We start from the raw sequence: 27531 nt of genomic DNA on the forward strand, positions 1-27531 counted from the left end.
TCCACTCTTACCTTATGACAATATCATGAAAGTCTATCAGTGGTCCATAATGCGATCCATTGAGATTACCAGAATTCCCAACCACAGCACAAGTTCTACAAAGGTCAGGGCTGGATCTTGTGAAATTGACTTTGGGTGGGAAGATCTGAAAAACCTTGTCCACTGTTTTATTGTACAAAGCGAAGTTGCGTCTGTCTGTCTGTATGCCCTGACATAACAAAAGTAATTAATTAATTTGTTGAGTTCACTAGCTTTTTTTGTACTAACTGATTATTCTGAGAGTATGTATTTTAAAAAGAATCCCTATTAGCACTGGAAATTTGGTTTAAAAGATGATAATGACTTGTCTTTGAAATCAGTGAAAAAGTATACATACATACATACGTTTAAAATACAAAAGTTAACATTTACCTTCCACCAGTTAAATGTATTCTCTGAGATATTGTTTGTGGGTGATAGAAAGGGCTCAGGAGATTCTTTCATAAGTTCACTAAGCCATGGGTCATATTCCATTAAACATTTGTTGCAGGAACAAACACTTTCATTCTGAGGGAGGAAGAAATCCTGGTACACATTTAAAATCCATGAAGCTCTAGAAAAGACTCCAATGGCAGTGGCACACAGCAAGACAAAGAAAACGAATGGTTTCCTCTGAAGCATCTTCACACCTTGATATTCTTGAAAGAGGATCTGATCAGTTCTGTAGATACATTACAAAACACAAGATTTAACAATGTGATAACACATGACCATACAGAATCACGTCATCACGCTGCAAACAAGACCAAACTGTTTATTACCACAATGATACTCAAAACAAGACCTTAGCCTTAATGATAGGATGCAACTAATGTCTACAAACATGCTTGGACTAATTGTTACTTCCACATCTCCAAAAGTTAATTCTGTTCATCTGGACATAGCGTTTTCAGTGGGAGAAACATTTCGTTACTCATCCAAGTGACTTCTTCAGACTCAGCTGACTGCAGGTTTCCCCACTCTTATAAGAAGTGCATTTGCACCATGACTGAAACCGGGCCACTGAAGGAACAATGGGCTGGGAGGTCAGTTCCTTCATCATAATTAAGCAAATTCTCATGACCATTGATTAATAACCACTGATCAAAGCCCACTAATCAATGGCCATGAGTAGCATTCACAGAGAGTTGGGGAATTGGCTGCAATCACAGCATTGTATGATGGCAAAAGATGCACCCTTAGGCCCCCTCCTCAATTCAAAGATGGTCTTTCCCTTTTTACATAAATGGCATTCTTGACTCCCCGCTCAAACCAGCGTTCCTCCCTGTACATCCTCATCATTGAAAGAGTGTCCACTGGCCTGTAGGTGTAAATAGAATGAGGAGTCCTGGCCTGACAAGGTAGCTCTTCTGTGTTATGGTATCCACTTTGCCAGAGGTTGTTTGGTTTCCCCGATATATAAATCCTGGAAATCCTCCTGGCACTTAACAGGGTACACTATGTGTTGGAGTCAAATTGTTAATCCCTCTTCCTTCATGTCCTGTTCTGACAACCCCTCACCTGCCTCATGCTTGGCAGGAATGTGGTCAGAGGATGAGGAGCCAGTCACTGCTGCTCCGAGACTCATTTTCCTTCGCCTCTCCTGCTTTCAGGAAGAAGCACCATCTGTGGCACCGGCTCTCTTCACCATGCTCAGAACCCTGGACTTCCTCAGCAGCTGCCCAACTCTGTTAATGAGGATTCGCCACCTGCTGAAGAAATCCCAGTGCCAGGATGTACGGTTCCACTCTAGATTCTTCCATCTCAGTGAGTGAGATTGACTCTTTTCCACGAGCTCTTGCTAAGTCTGGAACTACAAGAACAGATTCTGCTGTTTCCAGTTCAGAATTGAAAACAGTTTCTCGTGTTTGTAAAGCTACTGAATGTAGCCACTGAACCAGTGCTGACCAAGGCTGTGGTTTGTAGTTCCACCAATTTCCTCACAGCCGGCTTCCAGAACTGCTTTGTCGCTGCTGCTGGTTCCGCGGTCGACCTCCAGAAGTGTTCCGTTGCCACTGCTGGCTCCGCGGTCGGCTTCCAGAACTTTCTTGCGTACCCTTGGGGTACGCAAGTGGCTGTAGGGGGTATGCGGGTCGGGGTTGGAGTGAGGATCAAAAATTTTAAAAGCCGAAGTTTTATGTAGCTATCAAATACATGTCCTTGTAAGTTATATCAGGCCCTTGTAGAGCACCACCCTCTGGTGTTCAGCAAAACAATAGCTCTGACAAAATACATAGGTGTCAGTCATTTGGGCAAGTCACGCCCAACAGTTGAAGTTGCCTCCAAGCATTCAGTGCAGCACGAAAATGGACAAGTGGTTAACAAGAAAAGAAAAGAAAAGAAAAGAAAAAAAAAAGGCCCTACCACAGAGACACCGACCACAACAACCAATCAGCTCATATCTGAAGATGCATTTTCTAGTGACCGCACAGGTGATCAACAATGTGTTGTCAGATTTGGATGCTAGCATGGATGTATCTGTGGTCAAAGGAGCTTGCAAAGAAAAGATGTATCTGTGGTTACTAGCCAAGTGGCTAGCATAGCTGGAGCCAGTCATGTGGAAAGTGATGAAGTGTGTGATGCAGAGCGTCAAAGTGGGAGAAAGCATGACAGCTCGGACTGTAACACAACCTCAAAGAAACGCAAATATGATGACAATTATATTTCGCTGGGGTTCACGTGTATAAATATTGGTGGATTTTCCCGGCCACAATGTGTTATTTGTGCAAGAGTATTTTCTCAGAACTCAATGAAACCTTCACTTTTGCGCAGACATTTAGAGACAAATCATCCCCATTTGAAAAATAAACCAAGAGAATATTTTGAGCGACAGCTAAAATACCTTTCAACAAGTAAAACCGGCATTCAAGTGCCAGAACTTATGAATAAAAACAGACAAGCATCTTACATGGTCAGTTACAGAGTGGCTAAAAACAACAAACCCCACACTATTGTGGAGGACATCATTCTCCCTGCTGCTTTAGATATGGTAGGGACACTTTTGGGGGAAAAGGCAAAAAAGACGATACAGTCCATTCCATTAGTGGTGGGCGGATCGATCCAAATATCGATAGTATCGATCCCAAGTCGACATCGGTATCGGATCATACTAGCCTGGTGAGATTGATTCTTTACTTTGAGCTCTGCTTGTTTGCTATGCTGTGCTTTCGGCAAAAACGAAACAACCAGGTCGCTGGACTCACCGCTCCTGTGTCAGCAGAGAGCACTTTGCTCCCTCTCCCCCACTTTTATGTTTCGATGTTGCACTGACACCGTCAGGTGACTTAGACACTTTGGGGGTTGTTGTTGTACACACACACACACACACACACACCCTTTTTTTTGTTGTTGAGAATTTTAATTGTGATTTTTTGTATTATAGTTTATCAACAGTATTTGTTTTTATTAGTTTACTGGTTTGCCTGCACTTAAGATTAAAAAAAAAAAAAAAAGGGAAAAAAAAATCGCCACCACGGCAGACCCGATGGCATTTTCATGCTTCACAGCATCATTTCTTACAATAGTCACACGGTTGCTGTAACAGTACATTCAACTTCAACTTCAGCTTCAGCTTCAGCTCTCCCGCTGGCAGCCGTACACATCACCACCACCAAACCTGCAGCGGCATCGCAGAACACGCCCTGCAACATACCCCCCTCGCCCGTTTTACCTCACCCCGCGAGCAGGCGAGGGAATCGGCGCCCCATGCCCCAGCCCAGCGATGGGAAAGTGTCCACTCTGGCGGTTCCCCGCGCCTCCAGAGGAAGCCCCGGGGCTAGCCTGATGGCCACCCATATGGCAAGCAGCGGCGGCGCAGCAGCCGTGGAAGTGAGCTGGGGCTCACAGGCAGCTAGCCCAGGACCATGCAGCCTGCGTGCCGAAGTGGACAGCATGCCGCCTTCAGGCGTGGCAGGACCCCCATGCACCTCGACCTCCGTCTCCAACTTGGCAGGTCCTGTTGGCGCGCCAGCCTCCGGCTCACCCAGAGCCGCGCGCTGTCCACCCTTACAGTGATCATACGGTTGCTGTAACAGTAGCCTACATTCAACGCTGCAGCCCTCCTGCTGCCAGCAGTACACATCAACACCAAAAAAACAATAACAACAACAACAACAACAACAACAACAGCACAAGCAGCGCACAGGTTTTAAGCCGGCAAGGCATCATTGTGGATGCAGTGAAGGTGAGTCCTTCTCACCTGCAGCGGCATCGCAGACCAAAAGCCGCCACAATAATAAAACATTTTTTATTTAATTATAAATAAATTATTTCTCCTAATTATGTCCTCGGTTTTAACTAATTAATAATAACAAAGGAAACATCACAAAAAACACTTGTTAATTAATTGCGATTTACCAATTCAATGAGGCATCCACCTTATTTATTCAAAAGTATCGTATCGGCGTTACTGGCCCGAATTTACTTGGTATCGGATCATACCAAAATACACTCAAAAAAATGAACTCAGCCTATCTCTGCTTTTACTAAAGTAGATTTTGTTGTTTGTTCTTAATAAACTCGATTTTGCAAAAATTCTTAAAGTGTTTGTGCAAATTTAATGAAATGTTGTTACTTTTTGTTGTTACACAAAGTCATTGAACCGCTCCGAGCTCCCTGACCTGCACTCAATCTACAGCAGGCGGTGCCGGACCAAGGCCAGGAAGATCGTGAAGGACCTCAGCCATCCCAACAACAGACTGTTCTCTCTGCTGAGGTCAGGAAAGCGATTCCGCTCCCTGAAGACCAACACAGAGAGACTGAGGAGGAGCTTCTTCCCGCAGGCGATACGGTCTCTCAATCACACCACCACACAGTACTGACCCACACATATGGTTCTTACACACACACTGGACTTTCTGGACTTTGTTTTTGCACAACACTGGTCACTATATTCTTCATTTCCGGTTAATACTTGTACAGCTGCTGTTATTGTGTATATATTTATTTATATTTAGATTTCTTCATACATTCTTATATAGTTCTATATTGTGTATTGTGTATTTTGTTGTACAGTTATTTTATTTTCAACTTTAATTTATATATTTTATCTTATTCTTCCCAGTTAAATTTACCCTTCATTCTAATTTGTGTTGTACAGTTATTTCATTTTTAACCTTAATTTATATTTTATTCCTTCCTAGTTAAATTTACCCTTTTTAATTTTTCATATTTATTTCCTATCTTATTCATAGCCTTTCCTTTTTTGTTTTCTTTAGGTCACGAGCAGTTGTCCAAGCATTTCACTACATATCGTACTGTGTATGACTGTGTACGTGACAAATAAAATTTGAATTTGATTTGAATTTGAATTTTTGAATTTGAACTGTGTCAACGTAACATTGTTGAGTAAATTCACAGGTTTGTCCCTCTGCACATACTGCTACGTGCAGAGCCCGCCTAAGTAAGGGCCAATGCGCATGCGCACCACCCTCTTTCTCAAGCTTGCTTTTTCTTCGCCATGTGGACTGGTTCAGCCGCATTTTTGTCCAAAAATCAGGTAAGAAGTCATTTTTCTTGTAAAGCCCGTCTACATATATATGTTCACACGTCAGTTAATGTCGCAAGTGCTACTAAGAAAAGAGTACAGGCAGGGTTTTGCCCGGTAAAGGTTTGCTAACGTGGACTTGCTGCACGTGAGTTTCCAAATGATTTTGGAGGGGACTCCATTGCAATAGCAAAGCTCTGTTTTCAGCCCAAATGTAGTGTAGCGCTAGCGTCGGTATGCGTCGGTACAGGCAGCGCATTCGGTCCGGCACGCACTTTCGCGCCGAGTTTATACTCGGACGCCTGACTGCGTTGCACTTTAGCCAACAACAGTGGAGAAGCGCTCCTCGCTAGCAGACAGGTTAGGGTGTATTTTCTGTCTAATATTTCAGCTTACGTTTTGATGTAGCTTGCAGAAAGCATTTAGTAAGCTGGTGTAAGATGAACTGCATTAATGTTGTACAATGTCCATGGGATTTCTCACTCGACTTTTAATGTCAGATTACACACACATTTACACAATATGCAGTGGTGATGATGTAGATCAATAAATTCATTGTTGTAGCATACAATATTAAAAATAAAACTGATTAATATGAAACATTAACAATGTTTGCTTCGGCTAAAAGTTATCAAGGCTGACGAAGGCTGACGAAAGCTTGGTTTTGCATTTGCTGGATATTTGCTGGATATTGATCTGAAAACTCTTTTTTTTTTTTGCTGCGTCACGACTAACTTTTTAGCTAACGTAAGCTAAAGTGGCAGTGTCTGTTTTTGTTTTTGACGCTGTCGCCGGTACGAGATTCCGGAATGGCACCACTTACCTCAACATCCAGCTGTGAAAGCTGCATCAACCTGAGCCAAAAAGTGATCGAGCTGGAACAAAGGATATCCACGCTATACCAAATCCAGGGGGCTGAATGCGAACTTGACACGATCATCCTTGGCAAAGCTCAAACCACCGCTACTAGCGCTGAGCTAGCCGACACAGTGCACCATCCAGCTGCTGTGTCCCAAGATCCCGCCAACAGTCAACACAGGCTCTCAACTTGTGTCGCTGGTGCTTCTGCCAAGGACGAGAACTCCTGGTTTCAGCTAGGGGCCAGACCCAAGGCTCTGGTCAGCTCCACTCCACTCCAACCAGCGCCATGGACCATGGTTGAGACGCGTGGTGGCTGCAGAGGGGGCAGGAGGATCCGTCTCTCGCACCCTCACCCCTCCGGTGCGGTAGTATTGGAGAATAAATTCAATGTCCTGGATCCTGTGGACTTTCCTCCTCTGACCGCTAGCCCTCGCCATCCCGCTGTGTCGCTGAGGTCTGCGCCATCTCCACCACTACGCCCCCGGAGCCGCGGCAGGCAACCCGACGCTGTGGTGCAAACTCACCGCGGAGAGCTGTGCTTTACCCCGGCTCCTCGGAGAAGAGGACCCACAGCGCTGCTACCTGGGAGTCACTCACGCAGTCCGGCTGGCGCATCTCAATCTGAACACCCCCGGTGTCGCGGCGCGGGTGTCTCAGATGGCCAACAGCCCTCGGTGGCACCTCCTCTCTCCACGCTGGTCCTCGGGGATTCCATCGTCAGGAACGTGCGGATGAGGGGGGCGCTCACGCTGTCGTTCCCGGGAGCCACTGTTGTTGACATAGTGGACAGAATTCCCAACATTCTGGCATCCCACCCACAGGTTAACCGGCTCATCATCCACATCGGCACCAATGACATCCCCAAACAGCAATCTGAGCTGCTGAAGTTGGACTTCCTCGAACTCTTCAGCCTCCTTGGTCAGTTGCAGGTGAGTGCTTTTATCTCTGGGCCCACCCCCACCTGTGGCAGAGGGATAGGCCGTTTCAGCCGGCTGCTCAGCCTTAACACCTGGCTTTCCTCTGCCTGTATCTCCCACGGCATGGGTTTTATTAACAACTTTGATGCCTTCTGGGAGAGGAGGCATCTTTTTGGGGCAGACGGGCTCCACCTCAACGCCTGGGGACGCCGTTTGCTGTCCGCCAATTTGGCATTTGGCGTACAGCACTCCCGCACATCGCCACTGTCTGCCACTGACTGATGTTCCCCTGGTCCCAGCTCCTATATTTGTTCCACTTTTAACAGTAATACACAAAACTCTGGACTAGGACCTTTCTCTCCCACAGTCAACACAATACCCGTCATAATCACAAACAGAGAGCAACAGAATTATCATAAATCCAGTAACTCCAAAAACATTAATAACCTCCGGCCTCTTCAAAAATATCAACATCCATTCAACTCTATTGTCAATAATCCACCAGTCTCAATCAGTATGGCACTTTTAAATGTACGCTCTCTGTCGAACAAGTCTTTTATTATTAATGATTTAATCTTAGATAATAAACTTGACTGTTTATTTTTAACTGAAACATGGCTGGGCTCGGATGCACCAGTTGTTCTCACTGAGGCCTCCCCACCAAATTTTAGTTTCTCTTTTTCTATTAGAAGTGGTAAGAGAGGTGGTGGGACTGCATCTTTAGCCAACAACACACTCACCACCAAACAAATTTTATTTGATCATTTTACCACTTTTGAATTCCATGCTATTGTTTTCAGCAGCCCTCCAGTTTTATCTGTCACAATTTATAGACCACCTAAAGACAGCGCTGCTTTTATCAAGGAATTCTCAGAATTTTTAACAAACATACATTCAAAATATAATATGATAATTTTAACCGGTGATTTTAACCTGCACATAGATAATCCTTCTGACCCTGCAACAAAAGAATTCTTAAACATTCTTCACTGTTTGGATTTTATCCAGCACGTCAGGCAGCCGACTCACAACAGAGGACACACTCTGGACCTGGTCATCACCCATGGGCTGTCCACCAGCGTGTCCTCTGTTGTTGACTTGGCTGTCTCTGACCACTACTGTGTGTTTTTTAACATCACCGGTTTTATTCAGCGGAAGACCTCAGTGCGAACTGTGAGGAGGCGCTATCTAACCTCTGAAGTGACTGCAAATTTTACCAGGGTTTTAGTCAAATGCCCCCCTGTGATTTTACCTGCACCCTGCGATTTGATTTTTAGTTATTTTAACAGCAAACTGAAGAAAAGCCTTGACTCCGTTGCTCCACTCACCACCAAAAAGATTAACGTAAAACATGCATCACCCTGGAGAAACGAAGAAGTCAAAAAACTCAAAAGAAATTGCAGGGCAGCAGAAAGGAGATGGAGGAAAAATAAAAATAATATCAACCATCAAATATTTTCCGAGCAACTTAAAATGTACAATAATACATTAAGGAAGTCAAGAAATTCATACTTCGCCAAAATAATCAGTATTAACAAAAATAATCCCAAGGTCCTCTTTTCCACCATAGATCATTTATTTAACCCTGATTTTAAAAGCTCCAAAAGAACCCCCACAGACTCACTCTGTGAGCAGTTTGCAGACCACTTCAGGGGAAAGATCAGCGCCATCAGATCTGATATTTTATCTAATCGTGATATGTTTGTAAACACATCTGAGGGCTCGATTGTACCTGAGGAGACACTGGACAGCTTTGTCCTGGTTAATGCTGAGAACTTTCAGAAGGTTTTCTCCACAGTGAGACCCACCACATGTCTTTTAGATCCAATCCCCTCTTCACTCTTTAAAACACTTTATGGATTTTTTGAGGCTGAGCTTTTATACATGATGAATTGCTCTCTTCAGTTGGGTGTCTTCCCTGCTGCCTTTAAAACGGCGGTGGTGAGGCCCCTTCTGAAGAAGAGCAATTTGGATTGTAATGATTTTAATAACTACAGACCTGTATCCAACTTACCATTTTTAAGTAAAGTCTTAGAAAAACTTGTTTTTACTCAGATTACTGATTTTGTCAATGATAGACAGATCCTGGAGATATTCCAGTCTGGATTTAGGGTGAACCACAGCACAGAGACTGCTCCCCTAAAGGTTTTCAATGATCTTAGATGTAACTGGGACGCCCAAAAGCTCTCAGTCCTGGTGCTACTGGATCTAAGCGCAGCCTTTGATACAGTAGACCACGCTATTCTTTTAAACAGACTAAAACACATGGTGGGCCTCTCTGGTGCTGTACACAACTGGTTCACTTCCTATCTCTCTGACAGATCTTTTATGGTGAGTATGGATACATGCTCCTCTAAGATCCATGAAATGACATGTGGTGTGCCTCAAGGGTCGGTTCTAGGCCCTGTACTTTTTAATTTGTATATGTTGCCTCTCGGCAGTGTCATCAGGAGGCATGGAGTGAACTTCCACAGTTACGCTGATGACACGCAGCTGTACATCTCCGTGTCTCCTGATGACACCAGACCAATGGATGCCCTTTTTAACTGTATCTTGGATATACGATCTTGGATGGCAGAAAACTTTTTACAGCTTAACCAGGACAAAACTGAAGTTTTAATTGTCGGTCCTGAGGCTCAGAGAGAGAAACTCTTGTCTAAATTAGAGGCATTTTCACTATGTCCTTCGCTACAAGTGAAAAACCTGGGTGTTATTTTTGACTCTGAGCTTGGTTTTATCCCACATGTTAAACATGTAACCAAAATTGGATTCTATCATCTAAAAAATATAGCCAGAGTTCGCCCTATTCTCTCTCGGGCCAACACGGAGATGCTGATGCATGCTTTTATTACCAGTCGCATTGATTACTGTAATGCCCTGCTCTCTGGTCTTCCTAAGAAGAATATTTCAACTTTACAACTCTTGCAAAACTCGGCAGCTCGTGTGCTGACGAAGACCAGAGGGCGGGCCCACATTACACCGGTTTTAGAATCGCTGCACTGGCTCCCCGTGTGTTTCAGGATCGATTTTAAAGTTCTTTTATTGGTTTTTAAATGTCTTAATGGTCTTGGGCCTTCTTATCTCTCAGATCTGCAGATGTGTATTTTGGCAGATTCGTTGGTGTTTATAGTAAAAAAACTGAGCTCGTGGTACACTGAACACTATGGATCCTTCAAAATTGACCCATCTCCAAAGGAAATTTCTCTTGTTGCACATGAGGATCTGGTGGATTGTTATCCACTTTGTGACTACCAAGTTGGAGCTTCTCGCATGGTTACATTAAAGAGATACATACACTGTTCAGGTAATTTTAATGTCCATGTTGCCGATTTAATTTATGTGCTGTATAGCAGTTCTTCTCAAAGTTTGGTTCTTAAAAATAGTTGGACCAGAACTTAAATCTACTCGGATATGTTTCAAGCCTTGTAAAAATACTAGAAAAAAAATTGTGCTGCAAAATTCTGAATACCACTAAAAAAATACCTGTTTCACCATTGTAACATGTACTGAAGTTTGGGAACCACCTGCTCATGTTCTTGCACTTATTTTTTAGAGTAACAGTTGGAGATTGGGACATCAGAAATGACAGCCCCAACAAAGCTTCTGATAATCCTGGGGGAGAACAACGCACTCAAGTTAACCCTTCCTTTGGGGATACCAAAGAATGTTAACGAGCTCAAAGCGGAGATTGAAAATCAGTGCGGAGTTTCTGAACAGTTCAGATTGCAGTACATGGACACAGATTTTAATCAGTTCCTTAACATGACATCCACATTTGATCTAAAAGACATGGACAAAATAAAAGTGATTAAAACAGGTGTACCAGAAACATCCACTGGTAGTAATGAAAGCAGTGTGTCCTCATTTAACTTGGGTAGCCCCTGCTCTGGCCACAACCCTGATTATGACACAGATATACTGTCATCGCCAGAATCCAGGTCATCAAGCTCCTCGAGCTCAGCAAACTCCACGCTGCGATCAGAAGCCTGGCCACTGGACTTTCGCATACCTGAGTTTAGCTTCGATGTAGAGCTGCAATTGACAAAAGGCAACCAGGAATTCCAAGCCAATGGAACACTTTTAACCCTAAAACCAAAGCTCAAGTCTGACATTTTAGAGAGCTTGTCTTCAGAAATTCTGAAGTACAAAGCTTACCCTTCAGCGACCATGGTAAACAGACGAGCGATCTGTCTTCTTAACGGCCAAAAGAACGTAGTATCACTGCGTCCGTCCAGTTGATCATAAACAAGCTGAGCAGCCCATGGTCTGCCTGTGTTATTTACTTCTGCTGTCAACCGAGGCAGCGCGCTGCTCTGGCTCCACTACGGGGGACTTCCCTCTGTGACAAGAACGCTTGATGTGCGTTCAGCGAACAAAGGTGAGGGACTCAAGCGGCAATATTACTACGAGGCAAAACGTATCAGAATCGAGTTTTATCACTTTTCACCTTTGCGCCTTGCCGCATTTACGCGGCTCACAGATTCGGATTTATCACTCTGTAATGATGCGATGGTCTGTCTTATAAAATCAGCTCAAAAGTAAAGCTATTGCACCAACATGCTTTACCTTACAAACAGTTTTGAATCTGGTACTTGTTGGTGTTGTCTGTAATATTCAGATTGTGGTCCTGGATGTCCTCTGCTGTTGGTTGTTTTGTGCCGGGATCACACCGTGCGTTTTTTCGGCCGTCGCACACGGCTGCCCATGCAACTCTCTTACGGTGTGTTCACACCGAACGCGATAGAGGCAGGCAGAGCGTCAGGCTTACATGTAAAGATGGAAAGGCGCGCTGACCCGCGATTGCGGCTCCCGCGAAAATTCGGAAGCAGATTTGCGTCGCGAAAACGCGAAAATGCCTGAAACGCGCGTGAGTGTAGCGCGTTTCAGGCGTTTGACTCGCGAAAAAAACCACGCGCGTGAGTTTATGTGTTGCATTTTGTGCATACACGCGTTTCGCGTCCCCCGCTCGAGTTGGAAAAATCTGAACTCCAGCGTCAAATCGCGCCGCGACAACCAATCAGGAGCCTGGTGACGTGGCTGTTACCTAGTTCAAAGGGGCAGATCCAGCCAAAGCCCTTTATTCTTCAATAGAAGGAAGGCTAATCAATGCCGTAGCAAACAACCCGGAGCCGTACGACACCAGCTGCTTTCTGGACCGAGACAGGAATATAAAGGACGAGCTTGGAGGAAGATATGTAAAGAGATCGGGCAACCTGGTAAGTTCATTCATTTTTCTTAAGTTTTCTCTAAAGTTTTCACTGACCCGGGGAAGCCGCACAAAAGCTAGCAAGCCACCGCTATTTTCCCACTGACGTACAAATACCGTTCTGCTTTTAGGCATGTTGTCATTTAGGAATATATTTTATTGTTTATTAATAAACAGCACACAGTGGTCCCGCTGTTCATCCGTCACTGCCTCTTTTTTTTAAATTTTCTTTTTCTTTTTTTTGCACCGTACAGCATTGCATTCTGCAGCCTGATTGACAAATCTGCTCCGTGTCGTGTCTCCTGCGCTTGCCAAATTTATCATGTTTGGTTTTGATAACCATCACGTCCAATAGAAAAACAGCACAAAAACACCCATAACTATGAGCCTCATTCGGAAATAGACACCTGCACCGCGAGGGAAAAAGGCGCACGAAAGTGGCAGGCAGATGAAGACAAACCGCGGCATATTAATACTTTTACGTTTTGCAATCTACAAAGGCTTGCACTTTGAGAATCAATTGTGAGAACTGTGACCAATGTTCATGTGTGTGTGTGGAAAACAGTGTATAAAGTGCGTGGCCAGGGGCTAGTTATTCTGAGAACCCCTGCTGCAATAAATGAGGGACCCCTGTATATACTTTCTCTATGATTATTATATTCAACCTGTTAACATTTAATACTGTATTGATAGAACCAACTGATTCTGAAGCAGAGCATCCCCTGTTGATTCTCCTGGCTTCCCAGTCCCTGAGCTCCTGCTGCTGCACCCACAGGTATGTACAGCAAGCACTGATACCTTTTTAGTCGGTGGGATTGCCTTGTGATCACCTTTACTAAAGATCTACAACCAATCTGATTATATCCTGTTTTTGTTTTTGTTTTTTTCTCAATGTTGAAATTAAAATCTAGTAGCAGCCTTCTCATTTCTTTGTGTTTTTTGCCGTTTTACAGGCCCACAGGGGAGGACGGCTCCGAGGCAGATGAGGGACGGGTCCCAGGACGGTCCATCGGTGGTGGAGCTGGAGCCACACCAGTCTCCAATGGAGCATTTCCTCCTCAGCCTGGTTCCTGCTCTGGAGAGCAGCTGGTCCTTTTTATTCCTGTCTCTCTGTAAATACTTATATTTTATATATTTATGTTTAATGTATTTCTGTTTGAGACTTTTAATATTATTTCAAATAAATTTTTATAATGACTAATGTCTCAGTTCTACTACACAGCAAATGTTGGCACATGACTTGACACATGTAGAATTTATTTCATATTATACTAATGACAAAATATACTGATACAGTGGGATGCAGAAGTTTGGGCAACCTTGTTAATAGACATCATTTTCCTGTATAAATCGTTGGTTGTTACAATAAAAAATGTCAGTTAAATATATCATATAGGAGACACACACAGTGATATTTGAGAAGTGAAAAGAAGTTTACTGGATTTACAAAAAGTGTGCAATAATTATTTAAACAAAATCAAGCAGGTGCATAAATTTGGGCACCACAAAAAAGAAATGAAATAAATATTTAGAGTATATCAATGTGTGTGTCTCCTATATAATATATGGGGTGCCTTTGTCTGGACGTGCTTCCCATCCAGAGCTGCACAGCACAGAGGGAAATTCCAGCGCTCCTGGAGTCCCTCTGTGATGGACCGCCAGTCTCCAGGTGAAGGCACAGCCATGAAGTCGTCCACTAGACAGTCCCAGATGGCCGTCGCTGCCTGGGGGGTGATCTGACACACCGACTCTGTAACTGAACGCTTGGTGCTGAAGGAGTCCGCGGTGACAAGGAACCTGGACAAAATTGTTCAAAATCAGTATTATGTGTACTGCAGTTACAAAATACATTATTCAAATTCCAAAATACTTTTGTGATGTCAGATTTAAATTACAAAACATGAATCTTACATAAAACATTTTGTAATTATAAGGATAATTACAAAATGTATATTAGATAATATCTAAAACAGTTGTGTTTTATTTTAACTTTAACATATCATAATTTGATTGGTAGCAACTTTCACAACTACAGTGAGCCAATCACTCATAATTCCTAAACATGTCAATCAGGTAGGAATGAAGTGAGACATTAATAGAAATAAAGAGTTGTATGTTGACATGTAGCCCTTTCCTTGCTTAAATCATTAATATTTTTGAAAAATTAATCTGTATAAGACAGCTTATCAAGATAGAACCATGTAACTAGAGATGAACCAAACTGTTCACAGTTTTATCTAACTCTGTTTTAATAAAGACTGGTGACCCCTGCTATAGAGTCTGACAGCTGCAGGGATTATATACAAATATTCAACTATCCCAGAATTAAACCAGGTCTAAATAAAAAGGAGTGAGTATCACTACAAAGGTTAACTCAGTGGTGCTAATGCTACAGTTTGATATCAGCAAACACCGAGCGCATACATTGATGTGACACCACAGCCATGCTATCATGCAAACACTGATAACAGCATAAATCGAATTAAATCGGGGCTTGATGAGACCTTCTGAGTATCACTAGAAATATTATAAACAGTCGTCTTTGTACCACAGTTTGCTTTCAGTAAACACCGAGAGCATTCACTGTTAGCATAGCACATCCATGTTAGCAGTGTATAAATGGATGGTTTAGCATATTAGCACAGGTATCAATAAAGGACTACCGTATTAAACACTTTTACTAACCTCAGGCAGACGGACAGGCGCTCTGCAGGTGGGATTGAGCGCCTGTAATTGGTGTCTAGGCGGGTGATTCTGGGACCGACGCGGGACAGCAGGTCCTCAAACTGGCCGAGTGAATGACGGTGATAGCGCTGGAATCGGCCGTCATCCAGGCGCAGCTCCTGGAGCAAGTGGTGAAACTCACCAAACTGCTCACGCCTCTGGAGGACCTGATGGACCCAGGTACGGCAAGGATGTCCTTTACGCCGCTACTCTGCTCTCCACAGTAAATAGAGAAGGGAGACTCTCTCTTCAAGCGCTAGCTCGACAGCTGCCATCTTGCAAAGATACCGGTCTTGCAAAACTTCCTCCCACATCCCTCCCACATTTCCGGTTCACGCGCGTTAAAATATGATATTTTGGGGCGCGATGGATTTTTCTTGGACACGCGTAGAGGTGCGAATGTGCACGCGTCAAGTTAGGGGCGTTTGGGGCTTTTTTCACGCGCCCATCGCGTTCGGTGTGAACACACCGTTAGGACTCTAGAGACGTGACACACTGTGCAACACACGAGTTCAGTGACCCAAACTCAAGCAGAGATATGGAAAACATGCAGAACAGTGGGCCCTGAGGACCAGGGTTATGGGAAACCCTGGCTTAATACTACAACTGTTTTTTCATTTGTCCTTGCAAAACCTCCTGTTCAAGTCCTCCAAACATACCCACATCACCCCGCTTCTCTTCCAGCGTCACTGGCTGCTGGTCAACTTCAAGGTTCATTTCAAGATCCTGGTTCTGGTCCTTAGGGCCTTACATGGACAAGCACCATCATACAATGGAGATCTTCTCAGTCCCAACACCCCCAGCAGGTCCCTGAGGTCCAGTGATCAAAGCCTGGTAGTGCACAACAGTCCAAAGACCAAAAGTGACAGATCATTGCTGCTGTGGCCCCCAAACTCTGGAATTCTCCTCCTAAGCCTTAGATCAGTGGACTCAGTGGTTTATTTAAAAAAAAAAAATCCTCTGTTCAGGCTGGCTTTGGTGTGACCTCTTGTTCATCCTCTTCCTCACTGGATTCTTCATGCTGCTGTTTTTGGTCTGGTTTCTGTTTTTTTTGGGATCCTGTGGTTACCTTTTTTTGCTCGTCACATTTTTTCAAATGATAATGTTCCTTCTTTCCTTAATTTTTTTTATTTTAAATTTTGTTGTGCTTCTGTAGTGTGTCATGGACTTTTTTTTTCTCAAAGCATTATATACATTTATTTTGCTGAAGTTAACTGAAAATGTCTTTAAAGTTTAGCTAAGTCAAATTTGCTTTTATGTTTTACAGAACGACACAGTTGCAATGAGAAGAGTGTGTACGCTGAAAGGACTTGCAGTCTACCTCAATGAAGATCCGAACAGCTTGATCAAAGAATATCAGGCAAGTAATCAAATAGAAACAATTTCCAGTAATAAAAATTTAACTGACGGTAATTTTTCCTCACACACATTCACTAGATTATAACAAAAAGTTAAAATTAGAACATTATTGGAGATATAAAAGCACAAGCTTATGCGGGAGTGACCCTTGCCATTACAGTTGGGGTGTAATGTGGGCTGAGTGTACTGTCTTTCTGCTTTGTTGTTCTGCCGTGTAATCTAGATGATGGACCAACACCTCTCATCTCGCTCTGAGCTGTCTACTGTTTTGCAGCTTAAAGGGATATTCCACCCCAAAGTGAAAATTGGTCTATTTGTCATGGTCTGTGGAATGCGTGATGCTCGGGTAGCCACACCCCCGGGCTGGGCCATCACTAGCACACCTGCTCTCCATCCCGGTGATTACACGGAGATCCACTTAATCCGGCGCTGACGGATGCTCCACGCCAGTCTGTAGTCATCCCCACAGTGGTTTCTACTCGGCGTCTGCTACCTGCCTGTCCTCCGGCTCAACTGGATCTCGCGGCGCTCACCTGGCCCACTCGCCATTCCACGGACTTCCTGCCCCCACGGACTGCCACACTTCCCTCCCGAGCTCCCACGGTTCCGTTCTATCGTAAGCCCCTACTCTAACTCAGTCCTGATATGTTCTCCCCGCTTCCTGGCTCCCTAGTAATCATCTCCCCTTTCTATTGCAGCCCCCCGCCGTCCTGATCCCGGCTTCCTCGTGTCATTGTTTCCCCGGATTTTTAGTTTCTGTTTTGCCCTCTACTTTCCCCGGGTCCCCTTTCGTTGTTTTAATAGTGTCTTTTTGTTAGCTCGGAGTCTGCGCCTGGATCCTTTCGTGCCCGCGCACCACGGCGCATGACACTATTACCATATTACCCAGAGTAAGATAAGTGAGAAAAAATAATTTTGTAACCAGTGCAATAATTCTCCTGATCCGGCAGCAGTCTATTTGCTTTTGCCTAGCATTTAAAAAATGGAGTGAATGGGAACTATAAGCATTTTGGTTGCAAATGACTCTTTAATGGTACGAATTATTCCTGGTGAGCTCAATAATCATGTCGACTTTAAATGAAAAGTAATAAGTAACTTAAAGGATTTGGAGGAGTAGATTTAGACTTGGGAATACATTATGGTTACCACATACAACACTGTAAGCCGCCGCTGCATGGTGCATGGATATTCGAATATGTGTTTATTTATGGAAACCAGAGGCTTTTTCAACCACTGTTGTTGTATCCAAGTGCTATGCCATGGCGGGTTACAGGGTGCTTTGGCGTAACCGTAATGTAGGCCCAAGTCTAAATCGCCTCCTCCTGCAAATCCGTCGTGTTACTTTTTACTTTTCATTTGCAGTCGACATGATTATTGAGCTCACCAGGAACAATGGGTATAAGATCAGAAATGTACTGTGCTGGTTACAAAATGCTTTTTTCTCACTTCTCACTTTCTCACAACTCTTGGCAATATGGTAATAGACAAATTTCCACTTTGGGTGGAATATCCCTTTAATTGATAAGAAACCCTGCAACTTGTATTATTATGTTTATTTATTTTTTTAGGATGTGGACTTCCATGAGGCCGAAAGTGAAATGGAGAAGACGCTCATTGGCATCTACGTCATCAAACCAGAAGGAGAGCGTGACCTTGACCCGGCAGAAGACATTGGTATCATAATTGAGGGTGTCGCTGTGCTCAGAGATCTTCCTGATGTTGCCACTGCTGTTGTGTTGTTGTTCGGCCTGATCTACACTTTAAACATGAGCTACCCATCCAACCTCAGGTACACTTTTGAGTTTTTTCAGAAAGTACTGATGGGACTTGATGCTAAGAAGCTATCAAACAAAGTTCAAGTGCTCAGAAACAAACTCCTTGAATAAAGAGGAGGAAGCGGGAGGCCCTTATTGCTTAACTTAGTTTGAATGCTTTATGTTCAGGTATAGTTAAGTTGTTCATAAACACTTTTTTTCATTGTCAGTACGGTTTCTTGGGAACATTCACCAGTTTTAGAGAACAATAATGTTCATTTGCATTTTAGCAAAATACTGTTACTTTAAAAATTGGTGTTGCACTTCTTCTACTACTTGACAACATACAGAAAATGACAGACATTTTAAAAAGTTTTAGCGGTTAGGCCACTGTGATTTGATATTTCAAAGAATGTGACATTTGGCAGCTGTCTGCAACTTGGGATGTAACCATAACTTGAAAAACTGAGTAGCACTGTTTTACAGTACAGTTTTTGAACAAAACAGCCAATTTTCACTGTTTTAAATGAGTTTAGTTTGCTCTTTCATGCTTATCAGTGTTTGAAAATAATTCCTGAAACGTCTTGTAAAATGTAGAATTTTTTCACTTCACTGATCTTTGAAGTAAAATATTGTTTTATGCACAAAGTATTTAGTTAAAGTTGTAACAAGTTGTCTGCATTGATTGCACTTTGTGTTAAGCTACGGCTCTACAGTCTTTTCGGTCTGTCAACAAGTATTTAATATGCACTGAATGTGCTTGGTAAAGACAGGACTTTGTTGGATCATTTTTTTAATCATTTTAGTTTGACGACAAGTTGGTTAGCACTTTATAATGATCTACATTTTCTGCACAAAATATTCACTTGGAATTTGTAACAAGTTGCATTGATTGCACTTTGTGTTAAGCTGTTGTGCTTGGAAAAAATATTTTATATGCACTGAATGTGCTTATTAAAGGCAGGATTGTGTTTGATAATTTGGGTGCTGTCTTCATTTCTTCCTAAAAGATCTCCCTAAGATTTACTTAAAAATGTTATGTCAAGTGGTTCCACATAACTGCTTTAAGTAACTTTTAAGAAACTTTGCTATTTTGTATGGAAGTAACCAGTGTAAATGATTTATTTGTAATTGTATTGAATAGAAATTACTTAACAATTTTATATAATTCAAAAGCAACAAAGTTATGTAGCAGCTACATAACAGTTTTACAAAGATACTACCTAACCAGGTTATGTCCTTCTAAAGCAGAAAAGTTATGTACCAGCTAAGTAACAGTATTACAAAGATATTGCCTAAACAAGTTATGTAGGCTTAAAGCAACAAAGATAAGTATCAGCTAAGCATTGCAATTAAGTTACATTTAGCCAATACACTTACGTAAATCTAACTTAACAGTATTGAGTTCAAACTAAGTAACAACATTTCTTAAAACTTACTTAAAGCAGTTGTGTGGAACCACTTGACATAACTTTTTTAAGTAAATCTAATGTTTTATTTTTTTGAGTGAATATCGCACACCACTACATTCCATCATCAAACAATACTGTCTCACTCACGGCGCATCAATGCAATGTCAGAAAATGTTTTACAGCAGCTACTTCTGCGCATACGCCACAGTGAATTTTATGCAATATAGCTAGATGAATCCATGGATGTGGCTGGCCTGGCGCATCTCCTTGTATATGTGCGCTACATTCATAGAGGAACCATCAAGGAGGACATGCTGTTCTGTAAACCGCTGGAAAAAAGGACAACTGCCGCAGATTATTATTATTATTTTTTTTTTTTAAAAAGCTGGACACATTCATGAACACACATGGACTCGTGTGGGACAGATGTGTTGGCATCTGTACTGATGGCGCACGGGTCATGACTGGGAGACACGGAGGTGTGGTTTCGCGTGTGCAAGCAGTCACGCCAAATGCTTCTTGGGTACACTGCAGCATCCACCGAGAGGCTCCTTCCTCAATTTTGAACCTTAACATTTGGGGGCTTCGTCCGGTGGTTGAGGAGGGAGAATTGGAGGTGTAGATGGAGAAATTTGGTCTTAGGTGGTCTGACGGGCAGACATGAATTCCAGTGGTCGAAGTGGGTGGGCATAAGCCGGCTGATCGAAAGGTAAGGCACTACCTGTTTAATTATTTCCAAAGTGTGCCAAATTGGACATGATAAAATTTAAGTCTACTCACTGAAATTACTGGTGGATGTCTGTTTTGATTTTGATGAAAAATCTCATCAGTTGAAGCAGTTAGAGTTCTGCTAAGAAGAAATGAAAGCAGTTAAAGTCTACGAGAGCAGTTAGAGTCTGCCAGGAAAAGTTTAAATACTGGGTTGAAGTCCCAAAGACATTGAGTTAGAGTCTCAAGTAGTTTGGTAGGAAATTTGGTCATTTTGTGGGTTAAAGTCCCGGTTGGTCATTAGGTCAGACCTTGGTTGGTCATTTTGTGGGTTAGAGTCCCCATTGTCCATCAGGGTAGATCTGCCTCAGTCATACACTTGTTTTGGGGTGTTGATTGTTGTTTCAAAGTATTATAAATTATTCTAGAACGGCAGTTCGAGTCTGCTAGGAAGCGCAGAGCCCGGAGGTTATGCTCCCTCCTTGTCGTGGACGCGCGACATTGACCTGTCGGCGAACAGGGTTAGTTCAGTTTGGCTTAACTGTGGGGTACAGGGCATCCTGGAATTAAGCTAGGAGTTAGAGTCTCCTTACCGTTTGGAACGGTACCTGCGCTTTTTTGGTCAGAAGAAGTTGGACTTCGGGCGTGTAACTTTAACTTAAAACTTCGGGGTAAGCCTTGGCTGTGAAACGCCAAAAATAGAGCTTCAGGCAAAGTTTGGGTTGGTTGACGCTTTTAAATTGAGTTAGGGATTTTAGAGATGAGGCCAGAAACAGTAGAGTCTGATACTGGTTAATTGGTCGCAAAAAACTCAGGGAGTTTATCCGCTGGGCGGTTATTTTAAATTTGTCGAAATTGTGTAGGCGCTAAAGCTGACAAATCTGACAGTGGTTGTAAATATAAGATGTCTTTGTAATATAAAATAAGAGATCTCTGTGTGAAAGGAGTCTGAGGCAATGCTGGAGCTATTTTTAGACGGTGTGTGTGTGAGTGAAAATGCAAATGAGTAAGTAGTGAACTGTTTAAACCACAATTGGTTTTACAAATACTGCTGCAAACATTGTAGAGTGTGTGTTTAAGATGCCATTTATGTTTATTAGAGAGTTATAAATAAAGTTTTGAGTTGCCGTAGTGGATGTATAGTAATTGACTGAGTTTGAATGTAGATAGATAAATATATTGAGTGCACTGTGTATATTTAAGATTAACATGTTACTTTCAGTACCTTCTCTCAAGCAATAGTTGCTGGTGTGTTTTATTTTTTCAATTTCTTGTGTGTGCGGTGAGAAGTAATGGAGGTTTCAATTTTTTGTTTGTTTGTTTTTTACTTGCTCTTTTTGATTATGACAAGCATGTCTAAAATACTCTTAGGAAAGTGTGTTTTGAGTTATATTCCTCAACTCTAGTCACAGTTTAAGTGTGTGAATGCAGTGACTAGAAGGTTTTGAATGATGAATAAAGGTGAGAGGTATTTCTTTGGTGATGTCAAGTAGGATGTTTTAAAGTTTGAAAGTGTTTTTAATTTAAGAGATGCATGAGTGATGTTATAAGAGTTTGAGTTTCTTTTTCTTTCAGTTTAAAAACACATAAGTACATACACTTGGTACACCTGTTTACTCTTTGACTTTATTAAAACAGACGGTGTATTTGAGTTTGAATTTCAGTAATTGTATGTTGATATGGTAATTTAGTTTATGTTAGGTAAAGGAGATGTCCATCTCCGCGTCTGGTACTGAGTGAAAGTGAGCACGTTGAAGATTGTGATGTGAATGCTGACAGGTGTGTGTGTGTGTGAGAGGATTATGAAATCATTGTGTGAATGATGCTACATTTTAGATCAAAAGTTAGCAGAATTACAGGGGGTTTGTAGATTGTGAATATAAAATGAGTTTGATTAGCCTGCAGAAACAGAAAAGCAGCTTGAGCTGCTCTGATAAGCTGCGTGCTGTGTGTGTGACAGGAAGTTACATGCCCATAAAAGGAAGTCTGAGAGAGAAGTGTGTGCGTAGGCAAACTGCAGAGTGTGTGCGTGAAATAAGGGAGTATTGTTTTTACATCAAGGTTTAGTAGAACTAAAGTAGAACGTCACAAACAAACAAAAAAAGTAAAATTGAAGAGAGAAAATAACTGACAATTACATTAATGAATAGAAAACATACATACACAAAGTGCCATATGTGAAATTATTCGAGGAAAGAATCAGAAGTGAGATAGTTTAATATAAGATGCAATGAAGGAAGCAGCTTACACTCCTTTAATTTCCAGAGCCAGTGTGTTCCCTCCCCTGCCCACTTGGGCCCCGTATCAGGCGAGTATGGAAGGCTGGATAGCCCATGACGGGTAAGATCCCACCTCGAAACCCTGGGACAACCTAAGGCAGGCACAGTCACGATTACTCGGCCTCAGTAAGAAGACGGGACCTCACGGGTAAAGCCGCTGGGCTAAGGCGGAGGGGGTAAGTGGCAAGTGGAGCCCTGACTTCTGGCTGAGGAGCAGGAATGCTGTTAATAAGGTGGGAACTTAAAATTTGGGTTAGCAAATTTGGGAAAGACAACTGACGGCTTAAGTGGAGTATTGTGCAGGAGTCTGAAGCACTGAAAAAGCAACATATGCAAATTCACATATAAAAACAGAAAATGAATTAACCTTATAAAGATAAGACAAGCTCATGGAGTTTAATGCATAGACACTGATTAAACCTGGCCAAGAACACAAACATATGCAATGAAGAACAGCTTGCTATTTTGTATGAATGATACAATGGTGTGAATGTTTAATAAAATACATTTGAGTTTGTAATTGAGGAATAGAAGAAGCCATATGACAAAGGGAGTTATGAAAACAAAAAAGTGATTAAAGTAGTTTTAAAAGAGTGACTTAGGAGTGCTCTCGTACTGAGTGATCAACACTAGTGATCACTGTAGAAAGAAATAAAATAATTTAATAAGGAGATAATGTTTAAACATATGTTTCTCTTGTTACAGCAACTTCTTGAGATATGACTCAGTATGCAAATTAGCTGGAGTGTGTGTGTGACTGAGGAAGTGACTTTCAGAAGAGGAAGCATGGCAGACAAGAGAAGTACAGATTTGGGTAGGAAATTTATAGTTTAGTGATATGTTGTTGTAAGGGGGTCTTATGCTGAATGTAAGTATGTTACAGAGCATAAGGAGGTGATTTTTGTGTGCAAATTGTGTGGTTTTAATGAGACTTTCGGTGTATTGAGGAGGTGAAATTATGTGGTGGCAAAACTTTTGTGTGTTTAAGGTTCGGGTTGTTGTTGTTTTTGTTTTTAATAGAGGGAGTTTTAGGAAACATGGACATGTCTAAAAGTTGGGTCCATTATTTTGTAACAGTGCACTTAAAGAAAACCTGTCAGGTGATTTTGTTTTGTGTTCTCATGAGCTAATAATCAGCTCTATTTTTTCATTTCTGTTTTAAGGAGGCCTGCAACAGTGAATAACGGCGCTGAAAATTCTCGGGAAGAGCAAATATAAGGGGGCTTTCCAGATTACAATTGGCTGAGGAGAAAGCTACCTGTAGGGACTATTCATAGTCCCTGTAAAAAGGATTTTATGCGAGTCATTCCAGTCCAAAAAGCATAAAGAAATATTTTCCTATGGAAAAAATGACTGAGCTCATTTTGCTGAGGGTGGAGAATCTGACGCGGGACGCTCCACTATTAGCAAATATATGGTGTGAATGCATGTGAGTGAATGTGTGACTGGATGAAGGTGTGGATGAATAAATGTGGACAAACAATTTGTTTTTACCAGAGAAAATTTCTGTTTTGTTTTGTTGACTGGGGTTAGATTATGGGATTATAGTATATTGTTGGGAGAATGCCAAATGCTAAAGGGGAAACATTTTGATGTAACTCAGTTACCATTAATTGGAGGAACACATGACTGATAATTGTTCTGTGTTAAGTTTATTTTTATGATATAGATTGGAACATGAGTGGGGAAAACTGAGCATTTTTAGTTTTGTATAGTATTTTGACACATTTCATGTATCAAAATAAAGGGGGTTTAGGGTGTATTAATTTAATTGTTTAATAATTTAGGATCATTTTAGGACTTTTGGGGTTTTTGATCATTTGGGTATGGTAAAACTGAAACTGTTATTTTTATGTGAAGGTTAAAGGAATAAAGAACTGAATCCTGTTTAGAAGATACAATACCAGGGTTTTAAAGCTGTGTACAAATCTTAGAGGGAAATTGTGGGACACGTTGACAAAAAGATATCCTTTGGGGAAAATTAGTGAGGGTTGAAGGAGGAGAACAGGTTTGATTTCTTTTTGATTTCTAGAAGAAGTGGTTATAATGTAGGCTTACATATACAGATATTATATAGATTTATTTTTAGGATCAAGGGGAGAGTTTATAAATAGAAATGATTTTTATACATATTGCATTTTTTGATATGAGTCATTGAAGTTATTGAAGGATTGCACGCGCTTACAGACACAGAGTCCATAAACACACATGACAGTATTGATTCCAGGCAAAAGGCCTCAAATTCATTTAGTTGTTGCTCTAAAAATGGTTAACTTTGTGAAAGCCAGGCCGCTGGACTCCCGCTTATTTACTGCGTTGTGCAATGAGATGGGCAGCGAGCATGAGACATTATTACTTCACACAGAGGTTCACTGGCTATCTAGAGGGAAAGTGCTGACCCGTTTCTTTGAGCTGAGGGATGAACTTAAAGTTTTCTTCAGTAACCATCCCTTTGAGCTGTCTGAACATTTGCATGATGAAGAGTACCTTACATGCCTGGCTTATCTGTGGGATATATTTTCGCGTCTGAACGAGCTCAATCTCGGATTACAAGGCGTTTCTGCAACTATATTCAATGTTCAAGATAAAGTTGAGGCCATGATAAAGAAGTTAAACCTTTGGAAGAACTGCATCGATACAAACAACACTGAAGTCTTTCCCGTGCTGCATGATTTTCTGCGCTCTAATAATCTCACACTATTAAAAAGTGTAAAGCGCAAATGTAACGTGCACCTTCAAGAGCTGGCGGTGCAGTTACGCCGATACTTCCCAGAGACGAATGGCTCAAATGATTGGATAGGTCACCCGTTCACCGCCGTGCCTACTTCGTTATCACCGTCTGATCAGGAGAGCCTAATTGAGATCGCCACAGATGGATCTCTAAAAGTTGAACACGCTCAAAAGACCCTGGCGGATTTCTGGATAGGACTGCGTACTGAACAGCCCGCGCTGGCTAAGCGCTCTGCCAAGACTCTGATGCCTTTCGCCACCACATACTTATGCGAAAGGGAATTTTCTGCTTTAACAAACATGAAAACAAAACACAGAGCAAGACTTTGTGTGGAAAACAAGACTCAGCCTTTCCCAAATTGAGCCAAACATCGAAGAGCTATGTGCCTCTGCTCAAGCACATCCATCACATTAAATAAAGTTCTGTTTAATGAAAGTTCATATATGGCCTTTAAGCTCTCGACAAAACGGTGAATTCTAATAAATCTTTTGATACACTGCTAGTATTAAGTAGTAAAGTTCGTTATTAAAATTTTGTCATAACTAAAATATATTAATAAATTCATTTGGTGGTGAGAAATAATAGACTGCAGTATTTATTTTTATGCATGCGGTATTGCAATGCATTTATAGACACTAATTAAGAGTCGTTCATAGCAGGGGGTATGCGGCTGAGGGTGACAGATCTCAAGGGGTACATGGCTGGAAAAAGTTTGGGAAGCACTGGTCGAGACAACCCAAAATGTGATGTCCACATATGTGGACGCCAGGTCCTAGGAGGTTAATGTTATCTGTCTGATTTCAAAGTATCTGTCGCATCTGAAACATGCTGCAACTCACAGCTGAACTCTGGTCCAGTTTAACCAATATATCTGTGCAGCAACGCTAACACTGGGATTACCTAATTTGTAATCTTTTTAAAACCATCTGTTTAATCTTATTATATGTAAAAAGAACTAACAGAAATAAACAAAAACACATTGAGCCATCTCCCAAAATGAGAGTACACGACACCCCATTTATAGTAGTGAATCATATAAATGATCATTCTATCATATTGAAATTAGATCTGTCAATCTATTCAAGACTTTTGATACAAATTAGGACAGAAAAAGTGTGTCTAGGAGCTACATTTGAGAAAAAATAAAATAGAAATAATGATAAAATAAAAACTTCATTATAATAACATAGAAAAGAGTTATGTGTCGTTATAAAGGTGTTGAGATAATAACACACTAACCTGTTTTACACAAAGAAAGTGGAGAGAGTAGTTGTAGATGTGATCAGTCTGCAGTCTCTTTCTTGTCTGACAAACTTTACCTTGTGGTAAAGACTTGCAGTATCCTGCCATACTCAGAACTGCTTCCTCCTTGTGGTGAAGCCCTGTAATTATCTACAGTAGTGATGGTAAATTTGATTCTTTTTACTGAATCGAGTGTTAATGAGTCACTCACCAAAGTGAATCGGATTTTTTGAGTCATTTGATTCACTGAGTCAGTTGACCAGAGAGTGCAAAAATTTTAGATTTTCACTCAAACTTAATTTGTTTCCCTTTTCATGTAAATCCCACTGCTAAGATGAATGATTAAAAAAAAACAAAAAACTATTTTATAGAGAAAAAAGAGCAAAAACATTTCTAAAATTAAGCAACTTCCCATCAAAATTGCTTAATAAACATTTATTTTGTTTATTTGTATTTTATTAGTATTTTCCTTAAGTGTGTCAAATATATATTTTCTCATCTAAATGTCCACTGCGCTGTGAGCCAGGGAGCGGTAATGCGCCTTAACATTGGTGGCCAACCAAGAAGAAGAAGAAGCTGTGAGCCAGGAGGGAGGGGGTGAGTGAGTGATTCGTTCGCTCGCTCTTTGATTCAGCACCTAGCTGGATACTGGAATGCCTAGAATTGTACAAGATCAATGGGACCCTAAGAGCCTTCATCAGGAACTCAATGGGGATGTGGCGTACAACACTAGAGGCCAACTCCAAGCCCATAGCACAAGTCACCATCAAGTGCGGGATCTACCAAGGAGATGCTCTGTCCCCACTGCTGTTCTGCATAGGCCTGAACCCCCTCA

The 27531-nt window shown here is 41.8% G+C and overlaps 1 protein-coding gene across 1 annotated transcript in view; it reads right to left on the reverse strand.

Annotated features, from left to right (window-relative positions):
• The window catches only part of LOC113014532 (CMP-N-acetylneuraminate-beta-galactosamide-alpha-2,3-sialyltransferase 1-like), a 43499-nt gene extending 16217 nt beyond the window's left edge, over positions 1-27282 (reverse strand). Inside the window, exons 1-3 of the mRNA XM_026156126.2 lie at positions 26694-27282; positions 412-700; positions 12-208 (exon numbers count right to left, since the gene is read on the reverse strand). Coding sequence (XP_026011911.1) covers positions 12-208; positions 412-660 — 446 coding nt within the window. The 5' untranslated portion in view covers positions 661-700; positions 26694-27282. The remainder of the gene's footprint in view (positions 1-11; positions 209-411; positions 701-26693) is intronic.
• Between the last annotated feature and the right edge of the window lie 249 nt (positions 27283-27531).

Source organism: Astatotilapia calliptera, chromosome 22, assembly GCF_964374335.1.
Source record: "Astatotilapia calliptera chromosome 22, fAstCal68.1, whole genome shotgun sequence".
Taxonomy (NCBI): domain Eukaryota; kingdom Metazoa; phylum Chordata; class Actinopteri; order Cichliformes; family Cichlidae; genus Astatotilapia; species Astatotilapia calliptera.